General features: G+C 53.2%; 1 protein-coding gene across 1 annotated transcript; it reads right to left on the minus strand.

Moving 5' to 3' along the window:
- Window positions 1-116: 116 nt before the first annotated feature.
- Window positions 117-5,563, minus strand: LOC112130663 (glutathione hydrolase 5 proenzyme-like). The gene is made up of 6 exons (XM_054543947.2): window positions 5,407-5,563; window positions 2,181-2,317; window positions 1,627-1,817; window positions 1,103-1,209; window positions 802-971; window positions 117-660 (listed from the first exon to the last, which is right to left on the minus strand). The coding sequence occupies exons 1-6, from the start codon at window positions 5,561-5,563 to the stop codon at window positions 520-522; spliced, it is 903 nt and encodes a 300-aa protein (XP_054399922.2). The 3' UTR covers window positions 117-519.
- Window positions 5,564-19,604: the final 14,041 nt, after the last annotated feature.

Below are 19,604 nucleotides of genomic sequence, written 5' to 3' on the forward strand. Positions count from 1 at the left end.
AAGATGCTGTCTCAAAAAAAAAAAATTATATATTTATATATATATATATATATATATATACACACACACACACACACACAGATAGATAGAGAGAGAGTAAAAATTACCACCAATGCCCTAGTGCCCCAGAAGAAAATCACTTTACAGACTGCCACAGGAAAAACAACCTCTTTCACAAATAAAGTTGCAAATATAAGTTACAAATCACACAAGGAAAAAGTCACCATGAGGGAGAGTCTGAGAGGCCCCAGCCAGGAAAACTCACGTCTGAAAAATGGCATCAACCACAGACCAGAGACCAAGATGCTGAGATCCTCAGCCTGGGAGCAGTGTAGACAACACCTTGCTCTCTGTCTTGGAGGCCACAGAACTGATCTGGAGGCCACTGACAGCCTCACCGATCAAGGTCCCCAATTCCTATGGCCCCCAAAGTTGAAGTGTACCTGGCCTAAGAATCTCAGTGACTAAATTCCTCCCAGGTAGCTTTGAGCAGCACGGACTTGGGGACTGGGCTCTGCCCTAGGCATCCAGCTCGGACCTCAGCCTCACCTGGCTGAAGCTGGGCTTGTACTCCACACAGCCCTTGCTGTCGACGTGCAGGATGGGGGCTGCGATGGCCGCTCTCAGGTCAAAGCCAAGCCACAGCTTGTTCATGATGGCCTGGGGGAGAGATGAGGGTTGCAGGGAGAAAGGGGGTACCTGCTACCCTACACATCAGCCCTCACATCCCCACTCCAGAGAGTGTCAGACAGTATGCTGCCCAGAGAGGAGACACTCGAGCCAAGAGACCCCCAGACTCACCTGGGCCACGGCAGAGATGATGAGCTCCCCACCAGCCCTGCCAATCACTAGCTTCGACCCCTGGGCTTTGTTGATCAGGATGGAGGGCACCACGGAGGACGGGGAAGGCTCGCCTGGAACTGGGGGCCAGCACCTTCTGGGAGCTCCACCCACCCTGTCTCCACTCACTGCTGAGCAAACAGCGGCTTGGCGAGTGCAGTGACCCATCCAGGGGTTAGCATGCAGCCCCAGCCCAGTCCCCTCCCTCCTCTCCCCTGGCGGGGGGCCCTTGTGGACCCCGGGTGGGAAGCCTTGTTCTCACCAGGTGAGGGGGTGGTGCCGAAACCCCGGGGGCATCGCTCGCATAAATCCAGGAGCTTGTTGTTGAGGATGATGCCTGTCCGTGGTGAATACACCATCGCTCCAAAGCTGCAGCCGTGGAGGCAGAGCCTGGGCTAGGACCCGGGGCTCCCACCAGACACCACTTGCCCTGCATGCCTTGCAGGACCCCCTCATTTTACAGCTGCCCCGAAGCATGCTGGAGCCCCTATTCTCTCCCTGGCACCACCCAGGAGGGGTCCCCAAAGACCCACCTGTGCCCCCACATCAGGGTACCTTTCTGAATAACGCCTCCCATTCCCAGATAAATCTTGGGTCGGGGCCACCCCAGCAGCAGCCTTTCCAGCCAGAGATGTCAGGGGTGGGGGCCTCTTTTGAAATAGAGGAGAAAAAGGGCAAAAGCAAGGTGCTGCCTCATGGGGACAAGTGAGGGGACATGGGGCTGGGGGAGTGCAGGTCTAGGAGAGGAGGAGTGAAGCCATCCACCTTCCCCCAGGTCCTACGCACAGTGTGTTGATGGTGCTGTTGGCAGCCACGGCACTGCCATCCTCCCCCAGCACAGACACATGGGATGTGCCTGTCCCGTGGCCCCAGGCCTCGGCCAAGCTGTAGTGGCTGAGCTGGTGGTCCCCCTGGCCATCGATCTGTTGGCGGATGAGCTGGGCCAGGGTCTCCCCCAGCAGGTCCCGGGAGGCATTCTGGGGTGGGTGGGCAGGTGGCAGGGTCAGTGAGGGACCAGGCGGGATCCCCAGATCCAAGGGCAGGATGAACTCAGCCCCCATGGGGGCCAACTCCAGTCTGTCCTCTACCTTGTGGCCAGGCCTCCCTCAAGCCCAGCTAGGTCTAGACTCTGCTCACCCTCCAGGTCCTTTGAGATATGGTGCCACTCCTGCACCTGACCCCTGTACCTGCCACCCTGGGATCCCTTTCATTCCTGCCCTGGCCTAGAACCACATACATATCCCTCCAACCTCCCCCTGCCAGGCCTGACCCTCCTTTCATGCAAGTCCTCAGCAGGGGAGGAGGACAGCCCATCAGCCCAGAAACCTCAGCAACCTCACCTGGAGCTTTGGGTGGCTTCGAGGGTTCCTCAGCCTCCACCTCTGCCCCCTGGCAAACTTGAGCATCTCCACAAGGTGGTGGTACACGTTCACCCTCCCTTCAGGCCTGGCCACAGACTCTGCTGAGAAGTTGAACCCTGGAGAGGGGTTGGGACACAGGTTGGGGTCACCCTATGTAATGGGTTGAATGTTGCCCCCTGCCCCGGAAAGATCCACCCACATCCTAATTCCCAAAACCTGTGGATATTACCTTATACAGCACAAGAGTGACTAATACCTTAAGTGGAAAAGTATGTTAAAGATTTCTTTTTTTTTTTTGAGACAGAGTCTCACTCTGTTGCCCAGGCTGGAGTGCAATGGCGTGGTCTCAGCTCACTGCAACCTCCACCTCCCAGGTTCTAGTGATTCTTGTGCCTCAGTCTCCTGAGACTACAGGTGGTCGCCACCACGCCCAGCTAATTTTTTTGTATTTTTAGCAGGGACGAGGTTTAGCCATGTTGTTCAGGCTGGCCTCGAACTCCTGGCCTCAAGTGATCTGCCTGCCTTGGCCTCTCAAAGTGCTGGGATCACAGACGTGAGCCACCATGCCCAGCCTTTTGTGTGTGTGTGTGTGTGTGTGTGTGTGTGTGTGTGTTTTGTTTTTTTTTTTTGAGAGGGAGTCTTGCTCTATCACCCAGGCTGGAGTGTGTGGCGCGATCTCGGCTCACTGCAATCTCCACCTTCCAGGTTGAAGCAATTCTCCTGCCTCAGCCTCCTGAGTAGCTAGAACTACAGGCATGTGCCACCATGCCCGGCTAATTTTTGTATTTTTAGCAGAGATGGGGTTTTACTGTGTTGGCCAGGCTGGTCTCCAACTCCTGACCTCAAGTGATCCACCCTCCTTAGCCTCTCAAAGTGCTGGGATTACAGGCATGAGCCACTGCCCCTGGCCTAAAGTATGTTAAAGATTTTGAGAGGAGGAGATGATCCTGGATTATCTAGATGTGCTCTGAATGTGATCACAGTGTCCTTGTAAGACCGACACACAGAGGAGAGGACACACAGAGCAGAGGAGAAACCAGTATGACTATGGAGACAGAGACTGGAGTGAGGCAGCCACAAGCCAAGGAACGCTGGCAGCCACTGGAAGTGGGAAGAAGCTGTGAAAATTGTCAAAATAGAGCTGCGGCCAGGCACGGTGGCTCACACCTGTAGTCCCAGCACTTTGGGAGGCTGAGGTGGGTAGATCACCTGAGGTCAGGAGTTCGAGACCAGCCTGACCAACATGGTGAAACCCCATCTCTACAAAAAACACAAAAGTTATCCAGGCATGATGGTGGGTGCCTGTAATCCCAGCTACTGGGGAGGCTGAGGTGGGAGAATTGCTTGAACCCAGGAGGCAGAGGTTGCAGTGAGCCGAGATTCCGCCACTGCACTCCAGCCTGTGCAACAGAGCGAGACTCCATCTCAAAACAAAACACAAAAACAAAAAACAAAAAACTCTGAAAAATAGAGCCAGGGAAAGGCCATGAAGAGAGGACTCTCATGCACAAGTGCCCCATTCTCAGCTGGGTGCAGTGGCTCATGCCTGTAATCCCAGCACTTTGGGAGGCTGAGGTGGGTGGATCACATAAGGTTTGGAGTTTGAGACCAGTCTGGAGAACATGATGAAACCCCATATCTACTAATAACACAAAAATTAGCCAGGCATGGTGGCACACATGGGTAGTCCCAGCTACTCAGGAGGCTGAGGCAGGAGAACCTCTTGAACCGGGAGGTGGAGGTTCCAGTGAGCCAAGACTGCACCATTGCACTCCACTCCAGCCTGAACAACAAGAGCAAAACTCCATCTCAAAAAAAAAAAAAAAAAAAAAGAATGATATAATGGTGTCCGGCATGCTGGCTCATGCCTATAATCCCAGCACTTTGGGAGGCCAAGGCAGGCAGATCACCTGAGGTCAGGAGTTCAAGACCAGCCTGGCCAACATGGTGAAACCCTGGCTTTACTAATAATACCAAGAAAATTTAGCCAAGCATGCTGGTGGGCACCTGTAATCCCAGCTAGTGGAAGGCTGAGGCAGGAGAATCACTTGAACTCAGGAGGTGGAGGAGGTTGCAGTGAGCTGAGACCACACCATTGCACTCCAGCCTAGGCAACAGAGTGAGACTCCATCTCAAAAAAATTAAAAAAAAGAAAAAGAATGATATAATGGACTCTGGGTACTCAAGGGGAAGAGTGGGAGGGGAGGGGGATGAGGGATAAAAGACTACACACTAGGTACAGTGACTGCTTGGGTGATGGGTGCAACAAGATCTCAGAAATCAGCATTAAAGGCCAAGTGCAGTGGCTCATGCCTGTAATCCCAGCACTTTGGGAGGCTGAGGCAAGTGGATCAATTAAGGTCAGGAGTTCAAGACCAGCCTGGCCAACAGGATGAAACCCCGTCTCTACTAAAAAGATAAAAGTTGGCTGGGTGTGGTGGCTCATGCCTGTAATCCCAGCACTTTGGGAGGCCAAGGGGGGGTGAATCACCTGAGGTCAGGAGTTCAAGACCAGCCTGGCCAAGATAGTGAAACCCCATCTCTACTAAAAATACAAAAATTAGCCGGGTGTGGTGATGCATGCCTGTAATCCCAGCTACTCAGGAGGCTGCAGTGAGGCGAGATCACGCCACTGCACTCCAGCCTGGGTGACACAGCGAGACTCTGTCTCGGGAAAAAAAAAATTAGCTGGGCATGGTGGTACATGCCTGTAATCCCAGCTACTTAGGAGGCTAAGGCATAAGAATCACTCGAACCCGGGAGGTGGAGGTTGCAATGAGCTGAGATTGCACCACTGCACTCCAGCCTGGGTGAAAGAGCGAGACTCCATCTCACAATAAATAAATAACTAAAAATAAAAAGAGAAATAAGTAAAAATAACAACCAAACAACAAAACAGCACAGTTTATCCAAAGAGACAGAGACTCTTAGAACTGAGAAAAAGGGCCCTGTTGGGCTCTAGGAGACCCACATCCTGCTCTCAGGGTCACCGTCCCCTACCCAGAGGCTACTAAGAGAATCCAAGAAAAGAACAGGTGGCTCTATCCACCTGGGACACCCCGTGCCCAGGCAGCCTGCTTACACACCCCGTGCCCAGGCAGCCTGCTTACACACGGGGAAGCTGAGTCTCAGAGGGGCTAAGGTATTGCCGAGGTCCACTTGCCCGGTTTCCAGGGCCCATGCCCCCATGCCCTGCCCTGCTTACCTCCCAATCTCCGAGCAGGGCTTGGCATCCGCAGCTGAACAGCCCTGGCGTACACATGGTTGTCAGGTTCCTTGGAGGCCGAGGGCAGCCAGAGACAGAGGCCGACAATGACCAGCACCAGGACCACGGCCAGCAGGCCCAGCACGACTACCTTCATCTTCGTGGCTCTGCTGCATCCACGGGGCAAGGAGCAGGGTCAGGCCCAGCCTCAGACACTCCCTGGCCCCTCCCCAACAGGGCACAGTCTAAAGTCGGGCCTCAGAAACACAAGCCCAGTGTCTCCTTCCCGCCTCCCAGAACGTGTGCATGCTGTCCAGTCCTGGGGGTGGACACCTCCAAGGAGGAGCACAGGCAGGGAAAGAGCAGGAGCTGCCAGAGAACCCATAAGCTTACCTAGTCCCAGAGGGGGCAAAAGGTCAGCCAGGGGGTGCCCAGCAGCGCTGGGGGACAGTGGAAGGCATCTACACAGGGTGCAAGACAGGCAGGCCTCTCACAGAGGTCCAGCCTGGCCAGGAGGACAGGGAGGCTGATGTCACAGCAGCAAGGAGGCACACGGTGACTCTGCACAGTAACTCAGCCTGTCACCAGGTGACTGAAGTTCACGCAGCCCTGGGAGGGCTCCGGGTGGGAGGTGTTGTGAGCCAGGGAATGGGGTTCCCACTGCCCAGGCTCAGTTCCCTCCAAAGGGCGCTGTCTGCCCACGAGCCCCTCCAGTGAGCCCCAGCCTGGGTCCCTCTCTGGCTCTCCCTGTCCCTGTTCAGAACATCTGAACTCACAGCCAGTGTCCCAGAGATGGCTCTGGAGATGGTGGAGTAGTGGTGCCCCTGGCAGTAGACCAGAACCCAGCCTAAGGGGCCTCACCACACCCTGCTGTCAATGCTAAAGGTGTGTTCCGGGAACGTGGCCTGGGACCCTGAGTACAGACTGGTTCTGCTGCCCATCCAGAAACATTAGCACCCCAGGCCCAAGGAACCACCTGAACAGCCCAGAAAGGCAGGGCCCAGAGAGGGCCTGAGCTGGCCCAAGCTCACACAGCCCAGCAGTGCAGGCCTGGCCACTTGGTAACTGCCCCAAGTTACTCATGTTTCTGACCAGCCCACCAAGAAGTCTGAGCCAGGAACAGCCATGGGCCCAGCCCAGGGGACCTTGGACAGTTCTGCCCATTCCCCTGTGGCCTCATCTGCCAAGGATCTGGGCCAGAGGCTCCCTGAGTCACGGCTCCCTCCCCTGCTCCTGGGCCTGCTGTGCCTACAGTGCCGGAGAGCCCCTGCAGCCTCCACCTGAGGTCTATTTCGTGGCCATAACACCTACCCCACAATCATCCTTCCAGGCTGCCCCAGCTGACAGAAGGGGACATGAAGGCTGACCCAATATTGCTGCCTGCCTGGGTCACATAGGCCTGTCCTGTCATCCACTGCTCTCAAATGGGCTCTGGACAGAACCCACCAGACACACAACTGTGAGATCCTCAATAGCCCTAGGGTGGAGGTGCTATGACCAAGCCCTTTCCCAGGCTATTCCTCCCCCTGAAGATCAGGGTGACTGGGAAGATGACAAGGCAGCAACCAAGGCCCCATGACCTGTCCCTGAAGGCTAGACAGCAGACAGGAACATCAGGGGATTTGGCCCTGCTAAGTGGCTGCATTCCACAGCAGTCAGCCAGGAGGGGTCTAAAGTGGAGAGCCACAGGGCTCTGTCCCCTGCCCTAGCCCGCTCAGCAGTTTCCTCTCTGCCTGAGAGCATATAAGACATGCAGGATTCACAGCAGCAGGTGAGCAGGAAGAATGTCTGAGTGGGCAAAGGATGGCCCAGACCCCCGCAGCTGACCCCAAAAGGAAAACCCTGGGCTGGGGAAAGTAGGGAGACAGAGCTGCCTTCGATGGGGCACAGCTGAAGCCTGGCAGCAGCTGAGGATTCCAGAGAGGGGAGACAGGAGGGGAGGCACTTTATCAAAGGCCATGTCAACAGAGGTAGGGCCTACAGAATGAAGGAGGTTTTTCCTTGCCTGCTGAGTGTGTCACATTTTGTCCCAGTCAGCCCTCTACCCCATGAATGCAGACAGGGCACCTAGGGGGAAGTGGGTCTGGGGAAGCCATGTCACCCGAGGAAAGACTGCAGGGGCTGGCCTAGAAGTCTTCTGCAGACCCCACAGCTCTTGTCCTGGGCACATAAGGTAGTGAGTTCCCTGTCCCGAGAAATGTGCAAGCCTCACTCACCCAGAGACACTGATTCTGGTGTCAGTACCACCCACTTCCAACACACGTGCAAGCATGCACACACACAACTGAGCCTAATCTAGGCTGAGCAGAGCAGCTTCCCAGGATGCAGCAGAGAGAGGAGTATGAGGAAGAGGTAGACATGGCAGCCAGTCTGAAGTTTCCTGGTTAATCCTTCAACCCAGCTTGATGGCTTTGTCACCACAACCCCAGAGCCACAAGGGTGAAACCGGAGCACAGCCCCAACCCCATTCACAGGCAGGAAACTGAAGCTTAGACAAAAGGGATTTACCGAGGTCAGCTGGCCCCAGGAGGTCTGCAGACCTGCAGGTAAGCCCAGGACCCATCCATCCCTTACCCTGCCAGCCCCCAGAATGGAGTCACCATCCCTGGGTATGAGAACGCACAGACCTCTGTGGCTTCCCCAGGCCTGTCTACATCCCTGGACCAGACGCTTACTACCCAGACCTGGAGTTGGAATCCATCTTCCACGCTGTCTACCCTTGCGGTGCAGAGTTGAGAATCAGAAAAAACACTCCTTCACTAATATTTAATAAGCACTACCTGCCGGAAACCTGTTGAAAGAACTATATATATATATCCCCATATATATAGCTGATAGGTGGCAGGCGCCCCCTGGAGTTGGGCAATGATCCCTTGCACAACCGGCCCTACCCAACCCCAATCCACAGCCACTAACAGAGCCCAGGAGCGGGGCAAGCATGGCCCAAGGACACAGGGTCCCCCAACCCCATCACAGCTCTGGCTCTACTCCAGAGCTGACCCCCCACCCCCACTCAGGGCTGCCAGATCCTCCCGGGTCTGTTTCTTCATGCTGCACTCTTCCCTCCCTTTTTTTTTTTTTTTTTTTTTTTGAGATGGAGTCCCACTCTGTTGCCCAGGCTGGAGTGTAGTGACGCGATCGCGGCTCACTGCAAACTCTACCTCCCGGGTTCAGGTGATTCTCCCGCCTCAGCCTCCCGAGTAGCTCAGATTACAGGCACGCACCACCACGCCCAGCTAATTTTTGTATTTTTAGTAGAGAGGAGGTTTCACCATGTTAGCCAGGATGGTCTCGATTTCTTGACCTTGTGATCTGCCCGCCTTGGCCTCTCAAAGTGCTGGGATTACACACATGACCACTGTGTCTGGCCCACTCTTCCCTCTCAATTCCAAGAAGCCATGGCTCTCTCAAGGGCTTCTTCAAATAAGTCAGGTGACTCTGCCCCAGCCCTCCCTCACCCACCGGCATACCTCTCTCAAACCCACTTATCAGCCAAGAAACAGAGGCCCCCCCCAGCCTAGACGCAGTTGGATAAAGAACCCAGGGCTCTCCCCACCTGTGGGATCCCTCTGCAGGATGTGCCCACATGAGTTGCCCCCTTCACCCTGAAGTGCAACTCACTCCCACTGCACAGGTGCATAAACCAAGGCTCGGAGAAGAAGAGGAACTCCTCTAGAGCACAGCAAGCATAAGGCAGAGCTGAGAATGGAACTCAGGCCTCTAGACACTCCTGGGAGTCCCCTGGCCTGAGCTTCCCCACCTATGATGTCCAGCAGCTCAGAGAGGGTGAGTGGCTCCTCTGGGTCACACAGCACTGGGCCACAGCCAGCTGCCCTCACTCGCTGGCTCACCGGACTCTAGATCTGGTCGTCCAGCAGCACACCAAAACCAAGCTAAGATTCCCCGCTGTGACCCAGCTCCTCTTCCCCGCCTCCCCCAGCAGCCTGGGGGTGGGCAGTGTGGTGCAGGGGAGGCATTAAAGGCACAAGAACTGCTGCAGTTGGGACAAGGGCTGGCTCCTGGTCCTATCCCTGGGGCTGTGATCTGGGACCGCTGCAGGTCTGAGTCCGGTGGGGTCTCAAACCCTGAATGAGAGACCTGAGCTCTGACGGCCTTGGTGGGGCTGAATGAGGCCGGGTTTCAGTGGAAGGCAGATTAGACCAAAGGTTCCCTGGGAGATGGGGCCACAGAGCTGGGGTGCAGCCAGATGCCCACGCCAGGAGGAGCTGGAGATCTAAGCATCTGAGGCCCCACAAGGTCTGAGGAGCCTAGATCACCTCTACAACCCCAGGGCAGGGGATGCCTCTCCTAACAGGCCCTCTCCCCATCTTGCAGGACTACAGGTGGGGCTCTAGGAGACGTCACTCCAAGGACCCTGGTCACCTGGACTGAAGGGAGTCACATGATCCAGGAGGGTCCTTCCTCAACCCCCAATTTCAGGGGTCTGAGCAGACAGGCTGACAGAGGACCCCAGACAGTGGGAGCGGGGGGATGAGGCCCATCCGTCCATCATGCCCTCACTTGCTCTGTGCTATTCAATGAGATGCGATGGGGTGGGTGCCCCCACAGGGCTGGCAGGCCCAAGACTCTCAGCCCTCAGATCGAGGTCCACACATGGTCTGCAGCCTGCCAGAATTGTCACTCTTAGCAAGGTGCACGCTTACATTCCTTCTTTCATTCCTTCATTCATTCTCCCATCAAATCCTGCCCCCCCCAGATTCTTCTCTCAAGGAGCCCTGACCTGGCCGGGCAGGAGACAGTATGGTCACCCCAGGGGGAGGAGCCCTAGGGGAGGGGCAGACACCAGAATAGGGGCCCTGGGAATCCAGCCCGAGCTGGGATTGGATTTGGAGAGGACCTGCCAGGCGGAAGGAACCACCTCACCCTGAAGGCCAGGAAATGGAGCCTTTTCCAGGAAGTGAGAGCTGCAGGGGACCTCTTGACCATCCTATGCCCTTCCTGAGCCCCAAGGTGTCAAGGCTGGAAAAGGAGGTGGCCAAGCTAAGACCTTCAAGGCCAGGCCAGTCTGGACTTTGAGAGCCCTGGGAGGCTGGTGAATGTGTCACCGGGCCCAGTAACCCATTAACCCTGGCTCACTATTAAGACCCTGGTGGGTGTCCATTAGCTCCCTGGCCAGTTTCAGGAGCCAGGCAGAGGGCAGGGGTCATGGGAAGAAGGGAGTGCTGATTGGGGTGCTAGGTGGAGGCTGGCTGAGCTGGCTCTCTTGTGTCCTTGTTCCTTGAGGCGCATTCCAGGGCCAAGCTGGCCTCCAGCCAGGGGCAGCTGCAAACACAGCCCGGCGGGGGTGCCACCCCACCATCCTAGTGACTTTCATCTCCTTATCACTCCTGTGTACTGGCACCAGCAGCTCACAGTGCCTCGGGGGCCTCAGCCTGACAGGAGGCTCAAGGGGCCAGTCCAGTGCCTGGCTCAGCATCCAGCCACACTGCTCCTCTGAGAAATGGGCCCACTGTGGCCTCCAAAGCCCTGTCTGTTTCTACGGGCTGGGATCTGCCCCACCTCTGTATCTGGGAAAACAAGGCCCTGGTGGGGCAAGAAGGGAGCTCCTGGCATAGGAACCTGCAGCCTGAGAGGGGAAGGGACCTGCCCAAAGCCACTCGGCAGGACAGTGACCCATGACACCAGGAAGGCTGTGCAAACCACTTCCTGCAACTGGCGTCTCATTGCAGCCCCACCCCACTGACAGGTCCAGGAAGCTGACCACACTGAGTACCAGGAATCACCCGGAAAGCCTCGTGCCCTGAGTGGACCATGGCGGGTCAGGGTGGGGGGGCGCATGGGGGCACGACATCCTGAACTGCAGTCACGAGGCTCACAATGAGCGAGCAATGAGGATGGGTCCAGATGCAAGCCGTGCCTGGCCCATACTCCAGAACCACTGGAACAACATCTCAGGGACCCCTGGGAGCCAGAAACCCATTATTATCCTGGACATTTTGTGTCCCCTGCTGTCCTGCACCAAGGAGAGACACTTGGTAAACTGGCTAAATAGAACTGACTTCAAATCCAAGCATCATAGCATCTGAGTCAATATTAAGATCACAGAATCTCAAGTGTTTGTTCTCTGATCTTCCAGTATCCCAGAAAGATCAGCTTACATACCTTTCCCAATGGGGAGCTCACTACCTCCAAAGACAGTGGGACTATGGTTGGTTTGCGAGTTCTTCCCAACATTAAGTGCCAATTTGCCTCCTTGTAACACTTGCTGCAGGTGGGCCTGGCCTCAGATCCTGCCCACTGTCGAAGGCCACAGAGCAGAGAAGCAGGGGCCACCCCAGATCCTGTACCTGGCCACAGATTCTCTGAGCCACAAAGACCACACTGAAGGGATGGGAGGACGACTTCAGCTCAATGAAAGGGCTGGTGCCACTCAGCTGTGATGGAAGGAGGTCAGCACAGGCCAACTGTGGGCATGGGCAGAGCTCCTGTGCCCCCAGAGCCTGGCCAACACCCCCAGTGCCATTTGCAGCATCTGTTATTCCAGCACCCACCTGTGATGTGAGGACACAGGCTGGAGCACGGCCAAGTGCGTGGGCCCTTCAGAACTGTCAGCTTGTGAATGTCTGGGAGCACCCAGCAGCAGGGCTGGCCTGGCACTTGATGGACCAAGTCCAACTCCCAAACTCAGAGGCAGGATGGCAGAGGCATGGGCCCTAGAGTCCCTGGGTTCAAACTCAACCCCAGCCACTGATAGTGTGGGTATCACAGCAGCCTTTCCCTTCCTGGCCTCAGTCTCCTACCTGAAGAGCAGGGATAACTAGAACAGTTGCTGGGTGGATTCCTTGAGACAGCCACGCGCAGACTGTAGGGAGCATCTGCTACTTTCAAGGCCTCACAGGGTCTTGCCGGGCTCTGACACTGGGCCTGTAGGAGCTTCTCTCCTTTCCTGATGAGCAGCTCAGAGCAGGGGCCCAACACCCATCCTGGCCGCCCTGTTCTCCCTGCCCAAGGCACCCTCCACAGGTAGTATTATCACATCACCTGGTAATTATCTGCAGTGTCTGAAAGCTCCAAGGAGGGGTTGGGGGTGCAGGAAGACTGTCCATGCCTCAGCCCTGACACTATCCCACGTCCTGGTCTCCAGGAAAGCCAACCCGAACCCGCTCCTGTCTCAAGGCCTCCCTGGTGACACGCCCATGCCCACCTGTTCACACACAGCCCCATGACTTCACTGATGCCAAAACTGCCCAGCACTTTCCACGCACGCCATGTTCTCATCTGGACTTTTGGGGACCTCCCCCTGCCTCATAGCAGCACCTTCCCGACCTCCCTCGCTTCTTGGATACTGGGCTCAGGAATGCTCTCACTGATGAGTCTGGGCCCTGCTGGCTAACGTTTCAGACACACCAGATGGACATGCCCAAGCCTGAGCTAAGCAGCTGCCTCCCCAGACCTCCTACCACCAGGGCAGCCACAGTCTAGCCCTGGGCAGCTGCCCCTGCATCCTCACTGGTCCTGTCCAGCTGCTCCCACCTCTATACCCCACTCCTAGCCTCACCTGACCCCTAGTCCCCATGGGCCACCCCTCTCACCTGGAGACTCCCAATCATAGGTCCCAGCCCCCCTGCTGTTTCCCTACTGCAGCCCTGGCAATCGGCATGCAAATCTGAGCACACCCCTCCCCCACTGGAAAAAAAACACTCCAGAGGCCCCCCTTGTCCTACCTTGCTGGCACCCGTCCTTTCCTCCTTTTTTTTTTTGGAGTGGGGCAGCTGGATATGAACCATCCTCTCCTCTTGCTCCTTCCCGGTCTTTGGGACTTTGCACTGACTCCATTATCATGGAGACACTCTTCAGACACCAATCACAATGCCACCTCCTCCTGAAGCCCTCTGGCACTGCACCTCACTCTGCAGGCCGGCTGCTACTGCTGCCTCCTCCACAGTATCCACAGTGCACAACAATCTTCACTGAATGGATGGATGCCAGCTGTCAGGTGGCTAGCTGTTTTTACTAAAATGCATCTTCTAGGACTTTACACTGAATCTACCTAGCCACCTGACAGCTGGCATCTCTTATCTTGTAATCCCAGCACTATGGGAGGACGAGGTGGGTGGATCACTTGAGACCAGGAATTTAAGACCAGCCTGGGCAACACAGTGAGACCCTGTCTTTAATTTTTTAATTACATATATATTTTTTACAAGGCCAAAGAGGACAAGGTTTGGGGAGCTTCATGTGGATGCCAACAGGAAGGTGAATAAGAACTCATCCATGGCCAGGCGCAGTGGCTCATGCCTATAATCCCAGCACTTCAGGAGGGCGAGGTGGGTGGATGGCTTGAGCCCAGGAGTTCACCACCGGCCTGGGCAATATAGAGAGACCCCATCTCTACAAAAATAAAAAAAAAATTAGCTGGGTGTGGTGGCACATGCCTGTGGTCCCAGCTACTTGGGAGGCTGAGGGGGAGGATCACTTGAGCACGGGAGGCAGAGGCTGCAGTGAGCTGAGATAGTGCCACTGTACTCCAGCCTGGGCAACAACAAAAAAACCCAACTCATCCATGTGTCCAACTCCACCAGGACAGAAACTTCTGTACTTGGGAGTCTTCCAGTCTTCGCCTTATATTATCTCTTCATCTGACTGTTTATTTGTAGCCTTTATTTATTTTATCTTTTTTTTTTGTGATCTGCCCACCTCAGCTTCCCAAAGTGCTGGGATTACTGGCGTGAGCCACATATACCACATGTTCTCACTTCAAGTGGGAGCTGAGCACTGGGTACACATGGACATCAAGATGGAACAATAGACACTGGGGACAACCGCAGGGGGCTGAGAGGGAGAGGGGCAAGCACTGAAAACCTACATATTGGGTCCTATCTGGGTGCTGGGGATCATTCATACCACAAACCTTAGCACTGCACAATATACCCACATAACAAACCTGCACATGTACCCCTTGAATCTAAAGTGAAAGTTTTTTTAAAATCTCATGGGATTCTTTGGCGGAATTAAAAGAGGTTGAGTCCATCCATGCCCCATTCAAAATCCAGGAGGGGCTTACAAATGCTCTGGTTTTAGAGCTTCAATATGAGTTTTGTGATACAACACAAACAGGCAGAAGGGAACTGTATTCAATATACTTGAAACGAACCATCGCATATAAAATAAAACGATACCATTTGTGGCCAGGCATGGTGGCTCACATCTGTAATCTCAGCAGCACTTTGGGAGGCTGAGGAGTCTGGCGGATCGTTTGAGGTCAGGAGTTTACATTCCTACCAACAGTGTTTGAGGGCTCCCCTTTCCCCACATCCTCACCAGCGTTCATTATTGCCTGTCTTTTTGACAAAGGCCTGTTTTAACTGGGGTGAGATGACATCTCATTGTGGTTTTGATTTGTGTTTCTCTGATGATTAGTGACGCTGACACAACACTGTGCCCTCGGTTGGCCTTAGCTCACTTATACATCTAACATTCACACGACTAAAATAGTCCCTATGAAGCCAATAGTGCCATTGGTATCACGTAGAAGGATACAAGACACAACACCGTGTGCCAGCAGATGTATCCTGCCTGTGTCTTTAGCAGGAGTCCTCATAGCTGTCCACACTTCAGGCCAGGAGCTCTTCTCTGGATCCTGCTCCCCAGGTGACACCTCACGTGCAAAGCAACAAGGTCACATGGGTGGACACAGGACTACCCGACTTAGAAGCCTGTGTCCCAAAAAGGAACTGAGATTTCTTTTAACAGTCCCATGGTCAAAGTTTTCAAGGGTCCCAGCAACGGACATGCCTAGTTACAAACACCACTGCGCTCAGGGAAACCCAAAGTATGGTTTACCTCTTGATTTTTTCTCCAAAGCCAGCCACGAAAAAGTTGACCACAGACTTCAAAACATTTCTAACAATACCAAAGTCCAATTGATGGCAGACTTCAAAAATTACGATTACTCTTCTCTAACTCGAGATGCCCCCATTGTTTTACAATTCATTCATAGCTCTCCCAATTCAGATAATGATGACCAACTTCTGGGCCATTTTTATTTGTAGTCTGGTAACCCAACACAGATGACATTCCACCTTTTCCAGGTTTCCAAGGGAATCGACTCGGAAAGTTAACCCAAGTTCATATTCATTTCTAGAGAAAAATAAAAAAACTTTTCTAACTTTATTCATGCATACGCAATACAAGGGTCTGTGGAATTTCTGAGAGACCTTCAAACTCACTGCCAAATTTTCAAGAGCTGTGACAAACCTTAATGTCAAAGAAAGACTGCTTTCATAGCAGCAGAACTGCCATCACATCTGTCAGCTGGATGTGCCATGGGCTTTTTTTATGTCGTATCAACTGCTTCCCCATGTCTCTGAGTTGTTGAAAGTATCACAGCCACAAACACATTTGTTTTTCTTTCTCACTTTTTTTTTTTTTTGGTTGAGATGGAGTCGCAATCTATCCCCCAGGCTGAAGAGCAGTGGCGCAATCTTGGCCCACTGCAACCTCCGCCTCCTGAGTTCAAGCGATTCTCCTGTATCAGCCTCCAGAGTAGCTGGGACTACAGGCGTATGCCAGCACACCTGGCTAATTTTTGTATTTTTAGTACAGTGTTTCACCATGTTGGCCAGGCTGGTCTCAAACTCCTGACCTCAGGTGATCCACCCGCCTTGGCCTCCCAAAGTGCTGGGATCACAGGCGTGAGCCACTATGCCCGGCAAACACATTTCTACTTCGTGCATACATATGACAGGTGGGATGAACCTGCCCCGGGGCCCCTGATGGTGCTCATGGGTAGAGCAGGGTGATCCCCAGGTCCTAAGATGGCATGCTTGGATGCTGGCATCAGGTGGTCTGGCCTGTTGTTAGGCCCCCCGATGGTGCAAGCACATGCCAGAAGTGGAAGGCAGGGCAGGTCTATCCCCAGGTCCCTGGATGGAGTACTTGGGTACTTGTGGGGTGGGCGTTCTCTGGGAGGGGTCAGCCTGTCCTTAGGCCCTGTGGGAGCCTGCATGGACACAGGTTGTGGTTGGTGGGCTGGGGTGATCCCCAGGACCCTGAATGTCATCCTTGGGGACCAGGGGCAGGTGGGCTGGGTCTGTTGGCAGTCCTCCCTATGGTATGTGTGTGTGCCAATGGCAAGAGGTGGGCAAAGCAATTTCCAGGCTCCCAGGTGGCTTGCTTGGGTGGCAGTGGTGGTGACTGGTTGTGAGTGGGTTGAGTCTGCATTCAACAGTCAACTCAGAAACCCCAGATGCCATTTTCCATGCCAACTGGCCTGTCCACCACTCAGAAAGGCCCTGGATACTGTGCCATGTGGCTGGCCCCGCATTGGGCCAGGCTTCCATGGGAGGCAGGAGGTCTGGGCCCTGCCCTGGGGAGGCAGAAGAATGGTACACAGGCAGTGGTCATTGAGCGGAAGAGACGGAGTGAGGAGAGGATGCTGCGAGGCGGTGTGTATAAGGAATCATAGAGCTGAAGGTGTTCATCTGACATATGCCAGAAACTAACATAAAGTAGGAAAATACACAAAACCAACTAATCCAACAAAACTTGGGCAAAGAACTGATACACATTTCTGAAAAGAAGGCAGGAAATGAACAGGTAAAAAAAAAAAAGCTTGCCCACATCACTAATCATCACAAAAATTTAAATCAAAGTCACACTAAGAGAGTGTCCCCATCCACATAAAATGAATGTTGCCAAAAGCAAAAAGAGAATTTTTAAAAGGCAATCACAAGTGTAGATTTACAGAGAGGGAAACTCTTTGACACTACTGGTGGGAATGTAAATTGGTGTACACATTGTGAACAATAGTTGGCAGTTCCTCCTCAAACTAAAAATACAACTACTACGTCATCTAGCAATCTCACCACTAGGAAATACAAAGTACATGGATGTATTATGCTCCCTGACAACAAATGACATAGAAGACCTATAGTGATCCAAACAATATGGTATCGGCATTAACACAAAAATACAGAACAACAAGACACAACAAGGGAGCCAAACACCAAACCCAAATTCATATATGACGGACACATTTTTAACAAATATACCCCGGGGATGGGAGACCCCGGGCTGCCTTCAGTCGGGGCTGCAGAAGTGTCCTGGGGGACCTGTAGCCACCTCTCACCTGGGCTCTGGATAGTTTCTACTCCATGAGGATTTCCAGAGTTTCCCCTCAGCCACCCTCAGAGTCAGGGGGGCTTCCATGGGGCTGCGACCTTCTGTCCCAGTCTTTCCTGTCTCCATGACACACCGTGTGACCTACGTATACTGCAAGATGTAGGCACGTGCATTGAAAGCGTACAGTTAAGATGACCTACAACCGATGCTACTCTAAGTCTTCCAGAGATTTTTCAGATATCCCCAGAGTAAAACAAACTAGCGACATCCCATGGTTTTGCAAACCAGAACCAACAACTGCACAGAAACAGCTCCCTATGCACCATCAGACACTCTCCAGACCTGCCCCTCACTCACAAATGTAACAAAGCAGCATGAACCCAGGCAGTCTTCACTTCTAAGGGCCATATAACAATTTCTATCTGTCAGGAAGCCTTTGATCTGGGCCAGGCTGCTGACCCACAGGGGTTAATTGTGCCTCTCATGCTGAGTGTTGTTTCCCCTCACTGGGCTAACCCCCACCCTTCCACCAAGAAGGGCCCCCAGGGAAACTGCTGTTTGACATCCAGGAGCCCACGTGGAACGTTCCAGCAACCTGGATGGCCTCAGCCACCTCTAGTACCAGCCTTTTCCGCTGTGGGGCTCCCTTCCTGGCTCTTGCTCATGCAAATCAATCTAAAGTGGCTGAGCTGTCCTGCTTCCTCAAGCCTCCCGGGTCACCCTGATGGCATAGGCAGGTGTCTGCATTCAAGAATGAGGTACCCACAGGCTGATTTCCCTGGTGTGGGGGACAATGCCTGGGGCCTCCAGACAGCCAGCCCCGGGTAAAGAATCCAGCTCTGACACAGCTCAAAGACTGTGTGGTGGACACTAAAAAAACTAAAAAACTTAGCCGGGCATGGTGGCACGTGCCCGTACTCCCAGCTACTTGGGAGACTGAGGCAGAAGAATCACTTGAACCCGGAAGGTGGAGGGTGCAGTGAGCCGAGATCGCTCCATTGCATTCCAGCCTGTACAACAGAGTGAGACTCAGTCTCTAAATACATACATAAATACATAAAAATTCAAGACGTTAAACTATGAAAAAATCCTGCACGAGAATCTAGCAAATATCCTTCTCGACAGAGGCTTTGGCAAAGCATTTATATGTCAAGTCCCCAAAAGCAATGGCAACGAAAACAATTACTGATAAGTGAGACCTAATACACAAAAGAGCTGCTGTGCAGTATAAGAAACTACCAACAGAGTAAACAGACAGCCTATAGAATGAGGGAAAATATTCCCCAACTATGCATCTGAAAAACGTCTAATATTCAGGATTTATCGTAAAGACCTTAAACAAATAAAACCAGAAAAAAAAAACAACTTATAAATGGGCAAGGGACATGAATACACACTTAAAAGAAGGTGTACCAGTAACCAGTGAGCATGAAAACATGCTCGATTTCACTGATCATCAGAGAAATGCAAATCAAAAACATACTGAGATACCATCTCACACTGGTCAGAATGGCAATTATGACACACAGTCCACAACAACAGAGGCTGGAGGGGCAGATGAGCAAAGAAATGCAGGTCCACTGTTGGGGGAAATGCAAACTAGTTCACACCCCCTGGAGAGCAGTGTGGACATTTCTCAAACAACGTAAAAGAGAACTACCACCCCACGCTGCAGCCCCACTCCTAAGGATCTACCCAAAGGAAAATCCTTCCATCCAAAACACACATGCACTCGTATGTTCATGGCAGTACTACTCACAATGATAAAGACATGGAATCAGCCTTGGTGCCCATCAGCAGTGGATCAGAGAAAGGAAATGTGGCACATACATACCATGGAACACTATACAGCCATAAAAAACAAACCCATGCCCTTACCACAAACACGGGCAGAGCCGTAGGCCATTATGAACAAAAGGCAGGAACAGAAAACCAAAATTTTCAAAACAGCTTACAAAGGTCAGTTGTGAATATTCTCTCCACAGAGAAATCATAACTGTGGAGCTCACAGAGATGCCAGACACTGCAACTTCATTATGATGCTACGTTTATATAGATCAAATTGTCCCTTGCACCCGCTGGTTATACACACATATTCTGTGGCAATGAAATTG

Source organism: Pongo abelii, chromosome 23 (genome assembly GCF_028885655.2).
Source record: "Pongo abelii isolate AG06213 chromosome 23, NHGRI_mPonAbe1-v2.0_pri, whole genome shotgun sequence".
Classification (NCBI taxonomy): Eukaryota; Metazoa; Chordata; class Mammalia; order Primates; family Hominidae; genus Pongo; species Pongo abelii.

Excerpts from the sequence above, each read along its gene's own strand:
- LOC112130663 (XM_054543947.2), bottom strand. The coding sequence starts at position 5,563 with ATGAAGGTAGTCGTGCTGGGCCTGCTGGCCGTGGTCCTGGTGCTGGTC. Across the intron at positions 1,818-2,180 it reads GAAGCCACCCAAAGCTCCAG|AATGCCTCCCGGGACCTGCT; the intron begins GTGAGGTTGCTG and ends CACCCACCCCAG. Across the intron at positions 972-1,102 it reads CGGCACCACCCCCTCACCTG|CAGTGAGTGGAGACAGGGTG; the intron begins GTGAGAACAAGG and ends CTGTTTGCTCAG.